General features: G+C 38.1%; 1 protein-coding gene across 2 annotated transcripts; it reads right to left on the reverse strand.

The window, feature by feature from the left end:
- Positions 1-3,916: 3,916 nt before the first annotated feature.
- Positions 3,917-16,680, reverse strand: LOC119652609 (116 kDa U5 small nuclear ribonucleoprotein component). 2 transcript variants are annotated; one of them, XM_038056842.1, is made up of 10 exons: positions 16,553-16,680; positions 16,275-16,465; positions 15,982-16,220; positions 15,594-15,862; positions 15,373-15,530; positions 6,256-6,347; positions 5,999-6,190; positions 5,524-5,938; positions 4,374-5,461; positions 3,917-4,316 (listed from the first exon to the last, which is right to left on the reverse strand). In XM_038056842.1, the coding sequence occupies exons 2-10, from the start codon at positions 16,386-16,388 to the stop codon at positions 3,959-3,961; spliced, it is 2,925 nt and encodes a 974-aa protein (XP_037912770.1). In that variant the 5' UTR covers positions 16,389-16,465; positions 16,553-16,680; the 3' UTR covers positions 3,917-3,958. The 2 variants fall into 2 exon arrangements, with proteins under 2 accessions (XP_037912770.1, XP_037912772.1); XM_038056844.1 differs by having other exon boundaries at positions 16,549-16,673.
- Positions 16,681-17,955: the final 1,275 nt, after the last annotated feature.

Consider the following 17,955-nt stretch of genomic DNA (forward strand, 5'->3'; position numbering starts at 1 on the left):
GGGCAACTTATACACCTTTCTCCAAAAATTGGTATTTTCCCGCTGCCCCGCTAGACGGCGGGCTTAACCACAGTTCGCAAACTACGATTATTAAAAAGTATTGAAAGATAAATTTTCGGTGCCTTCTTAAACTTTTTTTTTGTAACTTTTCGTGACGGCAAAATGAATCGCAATTATCCCAGTTTGCAAACCGTAGAAATATTCTCTGAATAAGTTATGAAAATTCCAAAAAAATTTCGTTGTATAAATTTTGGGTAATGGTGGCAGCAGATTTTCAACATGCAGTTTCGAGAAAAACGCATTTAAAAATTAGAATGTAATTATTAAGGAGTTAGGTGAGTTTCAGAGGTTCAAAAAAGGGTATTTTTACTATTTTTTTTAATATATACGTTCATATATTTTATTTAAACAATTTAGCATATCAAAGATACATAGTTAAACAGTATTTTGTGGAATTTTTATTTAAAAATTCCGAAAACTCAACCGTTGGTTCCTAATCTCCCTTGACGTCTCAAAAAAGTGCTCCAGCCGTGGACAGCACAACTCATTATTGGTTCACCTAAAATCAAAACCTAAAAAAAAATTCGTTGGTACACGGGTAGATCTTGTTATTGAACGAAGGAAAAAAAAGTAAAATTTGAATATTTGGCAGACTGTACAAAAAAACACTTTTTTTGGTCAAATCAAAATCCTTCGTTCAATGACTTCATAATGTTATTTCAAAGATCTGTGCAAAATTTGAACAAATCGTTTTATAACTTTTCGAGAAATCGTGTCCACCGACTTAAAAAATTGAGTTTCGAGATAAACGCGTTTAAAGTTTTAAATTGAGATAGAATGCAAAAAAAAATTTTTTTAACTTACATAGAATCATTAATTCCAGCACCATAAAGCAAAGTACCTGCTGCTGCGGCAATATCCATGGCATGTTGTTTTAAATTCAGATATTAATATTTTTTATTGGATCCGTACTAAAAATACATTGCATATAAAATAGTTTAACTATAACTATTTTATATGCAATGTATTTTTAGTACAGATCCAATAAAAAATATTAATATCTGAATTTAAAACAAAGGCATTGTGTGGTTTTTGAGATCACCTTATAGAATCGAGTCGATGTCTGTCTGTCTGTCACATCGATTTATTCGGAAACGGCTGGACCGATTGTCATGAAAATTGGTAAGAGCATGTGATCTGTTGTTCCCTTTACTTGCAGTAAGGGACGCCATTTTGTATTAAGTTTAAAGGGGGCTCCCCATACATGTGAATGGAGAGTGCAACATTTTTTTCATAAAATGTAAGCTATCAAATGAAAGGCTCAATTTAGTTGGATTTTCATGCAACTTCACATGCGTATGCATGATACTGCGGGAGCTACTAGGATGAACTTAAGGGGAGTTTTCCAGTCAATTTCTAAAAGTTGGAAATATGATATATTATTAGTAGGTTTATTTGAGCATCTTTCGAAATGGGACATCTCTCGAGGCTTACATTTCACATAAGTGTTTCACACAAAACCTTAAAAAAGGCTGGGGAGAAGTAGATTCTTCATAAATACCACTTTAATATTTGACGCGAATGTCAATTATTCTCGCTAATTATGACGTCAGCATCTACTTTGGATGGCTTGGGAAGCACTGCTATAACTTTGGCGTTAATGGCCAAATTTCCATGAAGTGTGGCAAGTGTATACCAAATATTGTTCTCTATGCTGGTGCAAAATTGGTAGTCCTAGGATGAATGAAGGGGGGCTTTTCAGTAAATTTCTAAAAGCTGGTAATATACTATTAATAATAATAATAATAATCGTTGGCGCAACAATCCATGTTGGATCAGGGCCTTGAAGTGTGTTAGAGCACTTCATTCAAGACCGTAACGGTACACTAGGAGGCAATGTGGTCAGCATACGCTCGCCCGAGATTATTACCCTGATTTCACTCAGGTACTCATTCACAGCTGAATCGACTGGTATCCGACGTCAAATCACGATACAAATTCCACTGCCACCAGTGAGATTTGAACCGCGACCTTCCGTACGACAGCCTTGCGCTACTACTACTCAGCTATCCGGACACGGTAGCATTAACGTCTTAAAACGTTATGGCGAGGGCTAAGCCAAAAACATTAACAAAAATTGAAAGCACATAAATTGACGATACTTCCGAAGTTGTCATACTATTGTGTATACTATTAGTAAGTTTATTTGAGCAGATATTGGAATGGGACATATTTTGATACCTAGATTTCATCTAAGCGCATCATCCTGATTTTTTTTCCGATTTTGACTCCTTACTTGCGCGCTTTGCAACTCACGCCAAAACTAATGTTAGTTTCGGAAAGTACTAATCAATGCCTTTCATTTGATACCCTACACGACTATATCCGATGTAAATTAAATATTTAAACTCCACCTAAATTAATATCACTCGCTTTATGCGTGGGATTTCATAGTTCCCATCTATCCACCAAATTTCGTTTTGGAGAAAAGTGCGCGTGGCAAACAGACAATGAATCGATTTTAATAAGGTTTTGTTTTACACAAAACCTTAAAAAGTATGTTAAAAAAATTTTTTAACGATTTTATCGACAAATTTGTTTCCAAAGATAGAAGAATTAACCTGAAATACAAATCGTAATCTTTAGGTTTTGTGTAAACGCAAAACCTTATTAAAATCGATTCAATTTCTGTCTGTCTGTCAAATCTGATTTACTCGAAGCCGACTGTACCGATTGTCACGATTTGGTGAGAACGTGTGGTCTGTGAATCCCTTTACATATAGCAAGTGGCGCCGTTTTGTATCGAGTCTAAAGGGGGCTTCTCCATACATGGGAAAGGAGGATGTACAATTTTTTTCCGCAGAACATGGTCATGTGGGGTATCAAATGAAAGGGCTCGATTAGTACTTTTCGAAAACCTTGACATTGGGCGAAACATAGGAGAGGCAGAGCTCAAAATGTGACAAACCAAAAGTGAAGCAAGCAAAATGAAGAAATTTACCTGAAACCCCCCTTCAGTTCATTCTAGAAGTATAAAATTTAGTAACAATATAAGCGGTATTATAGGACATAATTCCTAAAAGTTTGATCGCAATGTAACTATTATTAACAAAGTTATTGAAAGTTAAATTTCTGCATTTTATGTAAATTTATTGCACTCTTAAGATATGTATGACGTCATCATCATATAAAGTTACTTGAATATCAGTATCAATTACTGGTGTCGGGCATGTGTATGCATATATATGCGCTAGTGGAGTTTGCGGGTAGTGTTCAATAAGTTGGACATGTTTGTACATATGTAACACATGGTTTCGCACAAAAAATAAAGGGGAAATGTGCAAAGATGTCCTAGATCAATTAGATGAAATGTTTGTTTATTTAGGATGAAGACAATATTTACATATACTTTTGATATGTATTGTACATACATGTTTATCATGTAATTTGGTGAAATATGAAGGACTATTTTGTATTCTTAGATATGTACGAATGGAATACGTGCATAGAGAGTTGCTCACATAAGTTTAACACAAAACTTTTTACCTGAAGCGCCGAGTTTGCGGTATACCGATTTTTTTTTAAAAATATGTTGTTTTTTCTAGAGACTTTCTAGTCTTTCAAACTGTGTTTTTATGTACAGTAGTGCTCTCACCCCTTCGTTCGTTGTCACTGGTTGTGCAAAGCAGCTGACCAGAGTAATTAAAATGATTTTAATAACTCAACTCTACAAACTAAAGAAATTTTTTCTTCCTTTCATGCTCAACCTATGCCACGCCACTGGCATTCGAAGTTATAGCACGGTAGTTCCTACAATATTGTTCAAATATTTTCAAGCATATGGTAGGCAAGCGACGAATCAATGAAAATATTATAGTTTCGTTTTCTATAAAATCTTAACAAAATAAAAACTCAATGCACTTACATACTTTTATTCTTCAAAACCAATCTAATCCTATTATATTCCATAATTCAAAAGCACATCCTGTCTAGCCAACTCCAACAACATAGGATCGTCGAAGAACTTATTGATAGAGACATCTTCCGATAAGCCTTTCCTTCTCCGTGTCTTTATCATAAACTCACGTGCCAAATGAGTTGCAGGTTGTGGCTCCAATGGTCGAATGATGATCGATTTATCCAACGGATCACCGGGTACAATTTGCCAATGATGAAATACCGACAAACAGAAAGCTTGACCTTGAGTGTGTGTCCTGAGATCAGTCTCGAAACCAAATGAATCGATTGCTGGAATGAAAGCTTTAATCGTGTAAAGCGGTGATCCGGACACAGGCGCATCTTGCGTAACATGACCTCTGCGAAAAATAAGCAAGATAGAAGAAATCCAGGTTAACACAAATATAAAAACTTACCTTCTTCTTGCCAAAACTGTATAAACAGCAGAAACGCAATCTGCTGGTGCTTGAACCTCAACGAAAAGATAGGGCTCCATCAAACGTGGTGTGGCCATTAAAAATGCTGAGTAAGCTACTCTTCGTGCTGTGGGAATAACTTGTCCACCACCTCTGTGTAACGCCTCTTGTGCTATTACAGCATCTAGAATTTTGAACTTCACATTCCGAATCGGTTCTTCACACAGAGGGCCTTCACGTGTTCCCCATTGGAAACCTTGAACGATTGAATCCTTCACTGAGTTTAATAAGCCCTTGTCCACTTCAGATGGCAATGTGTCATCGACTAATATATTTGGACCAGTATTGTCCGGACCGAACGCCCAGATAGATCGAGCTGCCAACAAATCCCAATCGTAATTGATTTGGAAGAATTCTCCCAATCGTTTTTTGTTCCAGCCGATTTGGACCACCTCATTTTCTATGTCCTCAGCTAAACCCTTCTCCAAAGGTTCCGCGATCATAGTGATTTTGTTTTTCTTATTGGGTGTTTCGGCGAAACATTTCAGCGAACTGGTCTCGACAACTGTTTCACAGAACGCCACTACAGGATCTGCCACTTTTATATCGATTTCAGAATACATTTTGCGTAGATCGTGCATGACACAATCTAAATACAATTCGCCTGTACCAAGAATGACATGCTCGCCAGATTCTTCAACGCGAGTTGAAAGCAGAGGATATGATTTGTTGACTTTACGTAGCCCGTCCAACATTTTTGGCAATTCGGAAGGATTCACCGGTTCCACAGCAATTTTTATTATGCTTTGTGTGTTGAATTTCAATGGCCGGAAGATATAGAGATCCTCGGATACGTCAACGTCGACAATCGTTGAAGTTTTCACAATGCACTGGTCAATACCTTCAATTAACACCCAGTTCCCAGCTGGAACGCGGTTCAGCTCGACTTTATAGCGAGCCTCATACACCCACAGCCGGCCAACTTGTAGGATTCGTGAGTCCTCCTCGTCTTGAAGAGAGTAATTCTCACCAAGTACGCGAACTTCCTGGCCAGCATGAAGTATCCCACTGATAACTCTTGCTAGCACCTAATTCAAGGATAGAATATGTCATCGAAGCAATTTATCAGATATAGAGGGTCTTTACTTACTTGAAAAAATGTGCAATCATCCGTTGGGTACATCTTCGAGCTGTGCACCATTAAGTTTCCGTTCTGATTACAAGTAGTCATATCCGAATAAAGTAAACCTTCCTTCGGCCCAGTATAAATGTGATCCACTTTATTTTTCGCATTGTCCAAAGGAGACTTGATATGAGTAACGCACATATCAACGAAACCACTAAAGTCTCCCATGAAACGGTTACAGACTAATCGTAACAACGGCCTTATATTACTCTTAATTTCTTCTTTTGTGATTCGAATATTTAGCTCATTCAGCGTATCTGTAAGCGTTGTATCGACGTCACCAACGACTTGTGCAAAAAGTTTATAAAGTGGCTCCAATATAAACTCAACAAAACTTCTTTGGGCCGAGTTATGAGGTGGTTTCTTTGTGAATTTCCGACTGCGAAAGTGTAAATCAATGAATTTTGGAAAAATCTGTGTATGCGAGAAAAATGCTTACGATTTACTATGAAAATACATATCACCCCAAAGTCGTTTAGCGAATTCAAGGTAGTTTACGCCTTCATAAGTGTCAGCATATAATTTTGCATAAGATTTCAAAGTGAAGCAGAAACCATAGAGTGAACTGGCAAAACAGACATTTCCAAGGATAGGAGACACTAAGATTTTGTTTTCGTTTTCCGTGTATATACTGAAAATTTGAAAATTTAAATTACTTAATGCCAAGGGATTTTATATATTTTTTAATTCAAATACCTCAAAAGACTATTAATTTCATCCACGATGTGCTTCAATTTAAAGTAGGCGTCTTGAGGGGGAAGCTTCAGTTCTAACATCAAACGATCGATCTGAAATACACAATATTATAACAATTTATGGAGAATAGTTCATTAGGTTGGTTACTAAGTTTTCGAAATAATATCAGGAAGTAACTCTGTAATGCTAACAATATTCTTCGTTACTATTTTTTTTTCGACCTTGTATAAAGTCTCATCGTTTTAATGCAAAAGAAAAGAACTGTTGTTGGATAATTGTTGAAATATACGTTACCCTGCGCCTTAACACAAAAGAAACCATAGATGAGATCAATCGAGAAAAGGGTCATGAGATAGTAAAGAAATCAGCAGCTTATAAACGGTACTCAAGCGCGCAGAAATAAAAGTTACAGACCGAGCTAGGGTCGGGCGTCTTCTGCAAATGGAGCGACCATTCATCGAGGACTAAGCCTTTGTAGATCGGTAATTTTAGATCTTGCGTCTGATATTTAAAATTTTCAAAGCATCTGGACTCTTCTTTTCAAAAATAAAGTGGCCCAAAAGCTCACGGAAGTCTCAAAAAGAAAACAGTTTGAAATTGCGACCGTGCTACTGCGCAGGAATTACAAAGAAATGAAAGATAGATTGCTTTTAGAAATGTATAGCACGATGTAGAATAGAGTTCTCGCAATCAAAAAGATCGAAGAAACGCCTCCAAATTTCGCCGGGTTTTCGGATTCTAAACATAGGAGCTGCTATAAAATCTCCTAACTCCCCATACATGTAAAAGGAGGGTGTAAACTTTGATGAAAATTGCACTTTTACTAACAGGTTATAATAGGTCAAGCTTGATACATTTGTGCGAATTTCGTGCATTTTAAGATTTTGAAAATCAGTATCATCCTCAAGTGAATGGTCTGACAAACTAAATGTATAAACGTTACGAGTTAGGTTCAAATGGGACGAATGCCCACTCAAATGTGCTTATATAAGCAATACACAAAACTTTTCATACCTGAAGCGTTAAGCTTTCGATTTCCCGACTTATTTCAGAATTCGTGAATCTTTTTGGCGTAAATTTCGAGTGTTTTAAACCGTAGCGCGGTGTATGATGTGACAAAATGATTTCCCATTATAGTGTTCATCATTCAGGTAGAAGCTTTCGTAAATAGAACCGATTACTCTATTATATACCGCCTTACGAAAGAGCTTGCAGGTGATCGTAAAACTTTCGTTGGAACATTTCACAACGATCTCTTCCCTCTTAAAACATTCAGTGAAGTTTCACCTTTTATGGATTATATGGCAATTTTAACATGCGGATACGAACTGTTCCTCCAGACAGAAGAGAAATTATCTTTGTCATCCGCGATTAAGAGGAGTAAAGCCCGATTTTTGTGGAACTTCTCCCCGCAATCCTTTAATTTTTGCAAAGTTTCTATTTCTGCGTTATGGGAATCCAAGTTTTCTCCTGGGAAAAAAAAATTAGGATAAGGGCACATGTTTTGAGTCGAACAATAGATAATAGCTAAATTAATTCTGCAACGCATTAAGAATAACTCGAAAGCGATCTTGTATCACATTAACACCTTTCGGATCATAGTGGAAACGTGTGGGAGATATAGATTTCTGCTTTATTGATTTCAAAAAGGCTTTCAAAGGCGTGGATAGGGAGTATATTTAGAATTCTTTATGCAAGATGAGCATTCTCAAGAAACTAATAGTTATAATCACAGCAACGTGAATACCATGTACTGCATAGTGGTAAAATCTTAAGAGTAATTTGAGGTCCAAAGCGGAGTTCGTCAGGTTCACATCCTGTCGTCGATGTTATTGCTTCTTGTTATCGGTGACCCTCTTCATGCCGTTTTGTCTGGCAGACGTGGAGGGGTTCAAGGCACCATGATACATTTCCTCGGCTATAATGGTGTCATCCGCTTGCTCTCCCATCGTTCAAGTCTGACTGGTCGACGTTGAAAGATTCTGTTGATACGAATATTCCAGTTGAGAAAAATATACAACCACGGCTACGTTTTTCTTCACCCTGAAATTTGATCCTACACGCCCTTACATAGCAAATTGAAAGATGACAAATTCAATCAGCATAAATATTGAGAGATAAAACTGTTTTCGATCCAGAATTGAATGTTACGATTGAACGAGGACACAGACGGAATTCCAAATCATAAACGAGTAAACGCTCGGATGCAATTGTTTCCAATACGAAACCAATCGAAAACTGGAAGTTACAATTTATGGCGGGTTTTTCCAAATTTTTGTAGCTCAATAAAAATTCATTTTTTTTAATAGAACTTCATGGCGGGAGTGCTTAACTATGGAGCCAACTACTGTACAGTGAGTCCCACTTTAAAATCACCATTTTCTTTAGCCTTTGTCGGGTTGCGCCATTTTTTCCTGTCAGAGGACTGATTTGGATGCATTCCCAAGGCATTCAAATCCTCATCCAGCGTTCATGCAACCGTTGTTTCGGCCGGCCATTTGGTCACTTACAATCGACTTCGAAGCTCAGACCAATCCTGGCAAGTGAATTCTCATTAGCGCGAATAACGTGACGAATAACGTTATACCATATCGATCGCGGATATTCTTATTTCGAATGTGCTCAACGCGTGTTATTGAGCCATTCTGTTTTTTTTCCAATACTTGTCAAAAAGTTCCACCTTATAAAGAAAACTCCAATACCGGACAATGGTTAATCGAATGAATAAAAAGAATATTAATTTAGAAACTACGTAAAATTTCCATTTGTATAATACCTCAACGGTTTCAAAATTAGTTTCATCGTCGGAGAAACAAACGCTGAAATGTTAGAAAAAATTAACATCAATTTTTGATGGAAAAATTGAGCCCATATTTTATAAGGGGCTTTACACCAAATTCTTCAAAAGATGGCTCAATTTCTTACCTATAGAGTGTGGAATATACCCTAGTCTACGGCGATCTTAAAGTGAGATACCCTGTATAAAAGTGCAATAGTATAATTGCAAGAAGTCAAATGGTTTCTAAGATGATAATGTATTCTCGACACTACTAGATTGCTCTATAGAAAATGCTTTATTATGTGGGAGTAGCCAAAAAAATCGCTAGGAAGAAGCTGTACAAGTGATGGGAGTAACGATGGGATAATTCAAAAAAAGGTCGTTGGACCCTGGATCTGTGTACTGAGAAATGGATTGAGTGAAGACAGGGGAATTGAACTACCACCTGCCCAGTTCTTTACGGGACATGGTCTGATAGGAAGTATTTGCAGCGCTTTGAACTCAATAAGGCTATCTGTCTTGAATGCACCGCTACGGTTAAGAATCCCAAGCATGGTATGTTCAATTGCCTGAGGTTCTGGAGGGAGAGGATTCCTTAAGAAGGCAATGAATTTCGAGATATAGTCGCAGCGACAAGCTCGGTGGGTTGGCGTTTAAGATAAAACTCAAACTATCGCCTGTTTGTCGTAAAAGGCGACCAAAACGGATAGAAATTTGAAAACGTCAACAACGCCTCGGATAGAAACTGTTTTCTTTTCACGTCCAATAATCGTTTGATTTACTAAAGCGAAGTATTACTATATGAAACGTCCATCCAAATCATATTTCCAAACTTAATTGTTATTGTTAACTGTTTACAAGAAGATTCTTTTCTACGGACATGTCTAGTTTTTTGTAAAAATTAATTTAATCATAAAAGTAGAACGTACAATACCGTAATCAAAGAGCCTCAAGATAATCCCAAGCAAGAAAATAATAAGCCAATAAATGCAACCACTAGTAGAATTGCCGTGAATATGTAGCTGGTTTGCGCGGAAAGCGATCCACAAACATACGTGGGCCTCTTCAGACGGGACCATTTTCAACCAAATTGACCACGTGTTGATCGAACGCCGTCAGCCTTGATGAATGTCAGAACATATAGGGGGCCAATACAGACTCGGATCACTATCACGCTATCACGTTGGCATGGTGCTCCAAGCTCGAATAACAACACCGCCCAGAATCCCCTCTGACTATCAGGTGAGAGTTAACACTGAAGCCATCCACAACACCTCCTACCGCCGACCTATACCAAAGAGGCTTCACTCCAGGCAAATTAGCAACAGATCAAATTTTCTTTCTGCGGCAAGCGATGGAAAAACTGTTGGAATATGGACATCAGATGCACCATCTTTTCATCGACTTTGAATCCGCCTATGATAGCATAGCCAGGGTACAATTGTACACGGCCATGAGAGAATTCGGTACCTCGACGAAATTGATAAGACTAACTAGGCTGACTCTGACCAATGTGCGAGGCCAGATAGAAGCAGCAGGATCACTCTCATGAGCATTCGACATCAACAATGATCTATGACAAGGGGATGCCTTATCATGCGTCCTCTTTAACCTGCCCCTCGAGAAAGTGACCCGTGATGTTGAGGTAAATGCGAGGGGTACGAACCTTTTTAAGTCCACCCAACTACTGGCCTATGCTGACGATATCGACATCATGGAAAAAACGACCCGAGACGTAGAAACTGCCTTCATCCAGATCGAGCAGGTGGCGCGAGATCTTGGGCCGCACATCAATGAAGGCAAGACAAAATATATGGAGGCAACGTCAGCACTAAAAACCAATCATCCAACATCAAACCGCACTGGTCAAACGGAAAGAATAAAGATAGGAGACTACAACTTTGACACCGTTGATCATTTCTCCTATCTAGGGCCGAAAATCCTAACCGATAACAGCTACGATGATGAAATCCGCGCACGGTTTTTAGCAGCCAACAGAGCCTATTTCAGCTTACAAAAACTGTTTCGCTCGAAACGTCTCACCATAGTGTCAAAGCTCTTACTGTACAAGACAATATTCTTACCAGTCCTCATGTATTCCTCGAAAACTTGGGTTCTTAGCAAGAAAAATTGCGAACTCTTGGCCGCGTTCCAGAGAAGAATCCTCCGAAGAATGTTTGGCACCCTACATGAGGATGGACGATTTCGTAGCCTACATAACTACGAAATCTATGAGGTTGTGGTAAAATCCGGCTCAATAGGTTGCGGAGGCCGGGTCACCTTAATCCGTATGGATGAGGATGATCCAGCCCGGAAAGTCTATAAGGCAATATCTATGGTAGAAAAAGAAGACGAGGCAGACCCTGCAAGAGATGGAGCGATGGCTTAAGTCAGGACACCAGACAGCTTTTAAGGATATCGAATTGGTGGACCTCGGTGCAAAACTGGGATGTCTGGAGTTCCTTATTAAGGCAGGCCTAGATCGGATACCGGTTGTTGTGCTGTTGATGATTATAATATTACCAAAAAGCATAACCATGTTTCTTTGGAGTTGGAAATAAAAGAATTCGATTTGTATTTGTAATACCAACTTTGATTCCCTAGGTTAAAAGTATTAGGCTTAGCTATAAAATATTTTTAACTTAAAAAGTGCAAATTACTTTTGCGCATGCTTTAAAAAGAAGCTAGGATCCCATTAAATGTAAAATAATGATGATAAGTACAACATCTAGGACGTAAAGCTCAACACGTGTGTTTTTGAATTTTTCTTCGAAGATGTGTTATCAGTCTGTATTTGTAATTCTTAATGTAAACACACGTTTCGGAAAATGGCAAAATTGAGTGAGCTTTCAATGAAAAAAACGAATAAAAATACTATTTCTACAAGAAAAAAAGAAATCTCAAGATGAAATATCGAAGTCAGTGATGTGCTCGCGATATGCAATGCAAACTAGTATGCAAGTTTAATGAGAACATATCCTACTCGAATAGACCAAAAACGGGAAGAAAGTAGATGCCCACGACACGCCTAGACAAGAAGCAAAAGAAACGTTGTTCAAGCATGCTATGGACCTGTAGAAATAACCTGTAGGTTATAAGTGGTTCTTACTGTAAGAAGAGGACTAGAAACTAGAAACAACCCGCTGCCTTTGCAGCAAACCAAAACAAATCCGGAAAACGGAAGCTGGACGGTTGAGGTATAAAAGGTTTTGCGTTTCCCTATGTGAGGAACTTTGAGTGCGTGGCAGTTGCACTTGCATAATAATTGAAAATTCAACTGGATCAGCAACTATCTACACAACTAGGAGTTCAACATTATTAGCAAATGTGAAGAAGCTCATCAAAAACAGATACAAACAAGTCAGGAAACCGGAAGCTGGACACTTCAGGTATGAAAGGTTTTGTGTATTTCTTTTATAAAGACCATTTGAGTGTGCACTTGTTCCGTCAGTATGTAGCACGTAATATATGCATATATTATGTGAGAATATCCATTTTCAGGTGATACTGACATTCAAAGTCTTGAATTCGCAAAGAAGCGACAACTTTGACCTATTATAACTTTGTTATTAATAGTGCGATTCCTATGCTAGGATCATGCTCTACATTATGGCCTACATTGTTGCATTGCTCATTTTTATAACTTTGTTGATATCTCGATATCATTACATATACTACTGCGTTGTGCTTTGCCGTATCTAGAGACCACCACGTTTGGGCAACTTCTGAGAATGGGTCTTAGAAATAACTGACTACTTTATAATACCTCAATTTTGTGACTAATGTGAAAATTAAAACTGTATTTGAAAGTAGTAATCGCGACGATTAATTTGATGCCCCACTTGGCTATATTTGGGAAAAAAATTACACCCCCCTTTTAAAGGTATAGAGAACCCACCACCCCTTCCCTTCCCTTCGTGCCTTCGCAATGAATTTCTGAGAAAAGTGCGTGTGGTAGACAAAACAGACAATGAAACGATTTTAAGGAAATTTTGTTTTCCATAAAATTTCAAAAAACAAAAGTTATTTAATGCGGCCACAATCTTATTTCAACCATCAGTGAAACATCTCGTCATTATAAAAGACTTTGAAATTGAAGGCATTGCGAACAAAGATTATAAATAATCAAGAATATTTGCAGGTGAATGGCTAATATCTAGTTAGCAACGTTCGTTCAACACGGTAGTTAGTTCGATTGTGCAACTGCTCAAATTCTCACATGATTGGAGGATCCCGCAGCGAATTACAAAGAAGATGCGAGGAAATTGTTATTTATATATGCCTAACTTGGCTTCTGAATGAGTGTGAGTCTTCTCAATCTATTTCAGTTGTCATTCTACACTTCCGTGAAGTATGGGAGGCTTAATTTAAATTTTCCACTCAAAGCACCATTTTTGACCAGAAAAGTGGAGCTGAGTGGCGCATTGTGCTCTCAGCACATTGAAGCATCTTTCCCAATTGTGCAATTTGTCTCTATTGTTCTGCATTGCTAAAAAGCGGCAATTATGGTGTGTAGCCGTATTTGATGTGTAATGTCTCAAGTTCAGATCAACCATATAAATATTAGGTTGTTGCACATGAAATGGCCGATTTAGCAAACAAGTGAAGTTAGTTGTGATTTTGCTGTATCAAACCACCACCAGTTGGCGCTGTTGGTGTCGGATAATGAAGTATAAATACTCCTACATTTAATCAGGGAGTCATTTGAGTTTTGGCCATCGTTGTGATAACAGTGAATGAAAAGGAAAAAAGGATGGAAAAGCGCCAAAAACGTATACTTTTTCTGTATAAGTTCAAACTCGGTCATAAAGCGGAGGCCACCAGGAACATTAATAGCGCATTTGGAGCTGATATGGTAAGCGAATAAACCACACGGCGGTGGTTTGAAAAATTCCGGTCAGGCGACGTACACCTTCAAAGTGAGCCACATGGACATCCAGGACCATCGATTGATAACGACGAGCTGCGTGTGCTAAGCGAATCCGACACACGTCAGTCTGTGAGAAACATTGCAGAGAAACTGGGCGTACACTATTCGACAGTTTCCCGGCACTTGCAACAACTTAGTAAGGTGAAAAAGCTCGACAAATGGGTACCGCAAGCCCTTACGAAGTAAAACATGGCGCTTCGAATGGATATTTGCAGTTTTTTACTCTTCCGCAACAGAAGCAACTTCTTTTTGCATAGAATAGTGACATGTGATAAAAGGTGAATATTATACGACAATCGTCGCCGATCAGCACAATGGCTAGATGCTGATGAGCCATCGAAGCATATGCCGAAACCGAGCCTCCATCCGAAGAAGGTAATGGTGACTGTTTGGTGGTCTATAGCTGGAGTTATCCACTATTCTTTCTTGGCACCTGGAGATACGATAAATGCACAGAAATACTGTGCCCAACTGCACTAAAAATTGAGTATTCAACGGCTGAGATTAATCAACAGAGATGATGTGATTCTCCTTCATGACAATGAACGACCTCATGAATCCAGAACAACGGTTCAAAAGTAGCACGAATTGTAGTATGAGACTCTGCCTCATCCACCATATTCACCGGACCTTTCGCAAACCGACTACCACTTTTTTAAGCATTTAGATCATTTTTTGGCGAAAAAACAATTTAGGAACGAAGAGGCTGTCAAAATTGCCTTTGACGAATTTATCAACACCCGACAGTTGAACTTCTACGAAACTGGCAGAAGAGAAGAGAAGTATTTTGAATCGACTGGCACCTATTTTGATTAAATAAATAAACTTTTGTAAGCTTTACAGTCGTTACAAATTTTAGTACCAAAACGGCCATTTCATTTGCAATAACCTAATAGTTTCATATTTTTGATGTTTTTGTTGGTTCAAAGTCGTGTTTTTATATTGTACTATTCAGTTAATTTTGTTTACATCAAATGGGATAATCAACTGCCTGAATATGAACGACTTCCTCTGTCGAACGACATATAAACAATGTAGGCGATCGCTGGTGAACTTAGGGATCGAAGTTCTTCAACCTGGGAGAGGCATCGGACACAATTCGCGGAGGCAAACATGCTGTAATGTGAATGTTTAGGGAAGAAAACCTGGCATTCGGTAAAGGATTGTATCTCAGAGTTTGAATGCTATGAAAAGTAAGTGGAAACGATCATGTTCACATGTATCGAAAGTTTCCGTTGATGTTTCTCATTCTGGATCCGAACTCACAATAAAAATTCTTCTCAGCTCAGAAGGGAAGTAGAATTCAGGAGCCAGAACATATCACCTGCGCATTCGATATAGCAAGATAAAATCGATATAACCATCACCTAACCTTGATAATAGGAGGGTTATACTCCCTGGAACTCACCTTATTAATACAAATGGTAATAGACATCTTCTCATGAACGGCATGCTTCAAAATTCGTTCCGTATTCAGCATCACCCCTTCCGCGGCATCAATGAAAAGTACAATTCCATCCGTAATTCTCATTGCAGCAGTTACTTCGTCTGAGAAATTTACATGTCCTAGACCATAAAATAGAAAGCATATTAGAGTCTCTCTTTCCTCCTACTCATTCCGTCCATTACCTGGCGTATCGAAAATATTCATCAAATAACTTTTCTGCTTTATGTCAGGTAACACAAGTGTAATGGGCGTTGACTTGATGCTGCAGCCTCTTTCCTGTTCGGTGAATAACGTGTCCGTGTAGCGAAGTGGGCGCTCTTCAGTCATATCAAACTGAGGATGCGTCTGGCGTATCAAGCAATCAACAAAGGTGGTTTTACCATGATGAAGATGACCGACTAGTGCCACGTTTCGAATTAACGGTGGCGTGTCCATCAAGTCAGCTAAAAATCTATAGAAAAATGGGAGCAGTTTCATTGATTGAAATAATTCTTTCTTCATTAGTTTGGGATGAACTTCATTTCTATAGAATGCTGCTTCCAACCGAGTATTTATTCATCTGGTACTTACTCCATCTCATAACTCGTTTCGGGAAGATCCTGCTCCTTTAATTGAAACTTTAGCTTTTTCACTGGTTCAATCAAAGGCTTATCAAGTGGTTGGGCGTCCTCCTCCTGCACAATTGTTTCGACGTCAGGGCCATAGACTTCCATGGCCGTTGGATAGTATCGCTTGTCTTCATGCAAAACAACCGCTTGTGTGTCCTTGTCTTCATCATGTTCAACTTCTTCTTCCTCATTGGCTTCCTCCTATAATAAAGCATAAATTAATCAAGACAGAGCAAATCTCCAGAACAGTCTTACATCGTGATCATCGGTTTGATCCATTTGACCGTAGATGCTCTGGTCATCCTCATCGTCACTGTCTAGTTCGGGACCAATATAGTTCCCAAACTCGTCATACAGTTCCGAATCCATATTGTTACTTATTTAATGATTTTTCAAGTGATTTCCGCTCTTTGCAATCGTTTATAATACACACTTTGATCCTTAACCTAAAAATTCGAGAAATGCTTGTTTATAACAGAAATTTGCTAATTTTTCCTATTTGTTCACAGCGCAATATTAAGTTCATTACTTGCCGGCGTTTCATTCAACTCTTATTAAATTTTGTTGACTCCACCCACAGTTTCGGCCAATAAACGCAATGCCGGTGTTTGTTTTGACTTTTAAATGACAACTTTGATGTCTGCAAGCAGATGCAGAATTCGAATTACCAATAATATCTGCAAGGTTCATGAAGTTGGTTAGAATTTTTCTTGGCGCGGGAAAGTGATTTCAACGAACTTTATTTTAAACTTCGAAAGATTACATTTCAATGTCAGTATTAGTTATTAAAATTATTTTTATTATTGAAAATGTGTGTTCTAAGTTATGATCGCCACTTCAATTTATTCCGTTTCAAATTGAAAAAGAAATATTTCTTAGAAATTTAGGAGACAAATACAAAGCAAAGCGGTGCACCCGGTGTAAGGGGTTGTATACAGTTCTGATGGCCGCCGAAATCAAAAAATTATTACATATTCTTTAAGTACATTATCTCGAGAATATTCTCAGCAAATTTCGTAACGATCGGAGCATAAGGTCCGAAGTTATAACTATGTATAACGCCTTACCTGGCTGCTCCATCGTAGTTGTGCATAGACTTTTGGACCTTCATCGCCATATATGCTTCTCGTAGTTGCAGCCGCGAAAAAAGTAATAATGGGTTATAGCCAGCATCAAATTACCATTATAGAGTCTGCAAAGGAAATTCTGTATGATCCTGGAATCAACAACTCGATGTAAATAAATAAGTTAATTTTAAAAATGGAAAACACAGACTGAAACAGAATCATGTTTTCGTAAAAGTACCTTTGGCGGTGGACACGATTACTAAAATACCACTAGTCCAATCAATGCCAAATTTTTACCACTTATTTATTACGATAATATCTACTCGATGAATGAAAGATTTTCAATTCTTTTAAAAAAATATTTTTTCGAAGTATGTATAATCTCGCGGTTGGTAGGCCTCGGCGCAAAACCAGGAAGTCTGGAGTTCCTTATTAAGGCAGGCCTAGTCCAGCTACCGCGCCGTTGATGATGATAATGATGATAATCTCGCGGTGTTTCTAGCGATTAAATTATTTCAAATAATTTAGACTTCCCTTTTCTTTTCGCTAGTAACATTTATTAATCTTGCAAAAATTTCGAGAACCAGTTCATCATTGCTACAACTCCTGTACTGACTTGTAGCGAAAGTGGTTCCCGAAATATCGGTGTTTGCAAGATTAATATATATTACTAGCGAAAAGAAAAGGAAAGTCTTAATTATTTCAAATATTTTTTTAAGTAAAAAAATGCAAATTTTCACATCTAAAAAAACTAAACATTAAATCGCCGCCATTTTTTTAACAGTTCATATTTTGACGGTTTGACGGTCAGCGACTACATAATACGATGTGTGTGTGTGTGATGGGGGCTCCTGAGCATTCAGGCCGTG

This window comes from Hermetia illucens, chromosome 3, assembly GCF_905115235.1.
Source record: "Hermetia illucens chromosome 3, iHerIll2.2.curated.20191125, whole genome shotgun sequence".
NCBI classification, from domain to species: Eukaryota; Metazoa; Arthropoda; class Insecta; order Diptera; family Stratiomyidae; genus Hermetia; species Hermetia illucens.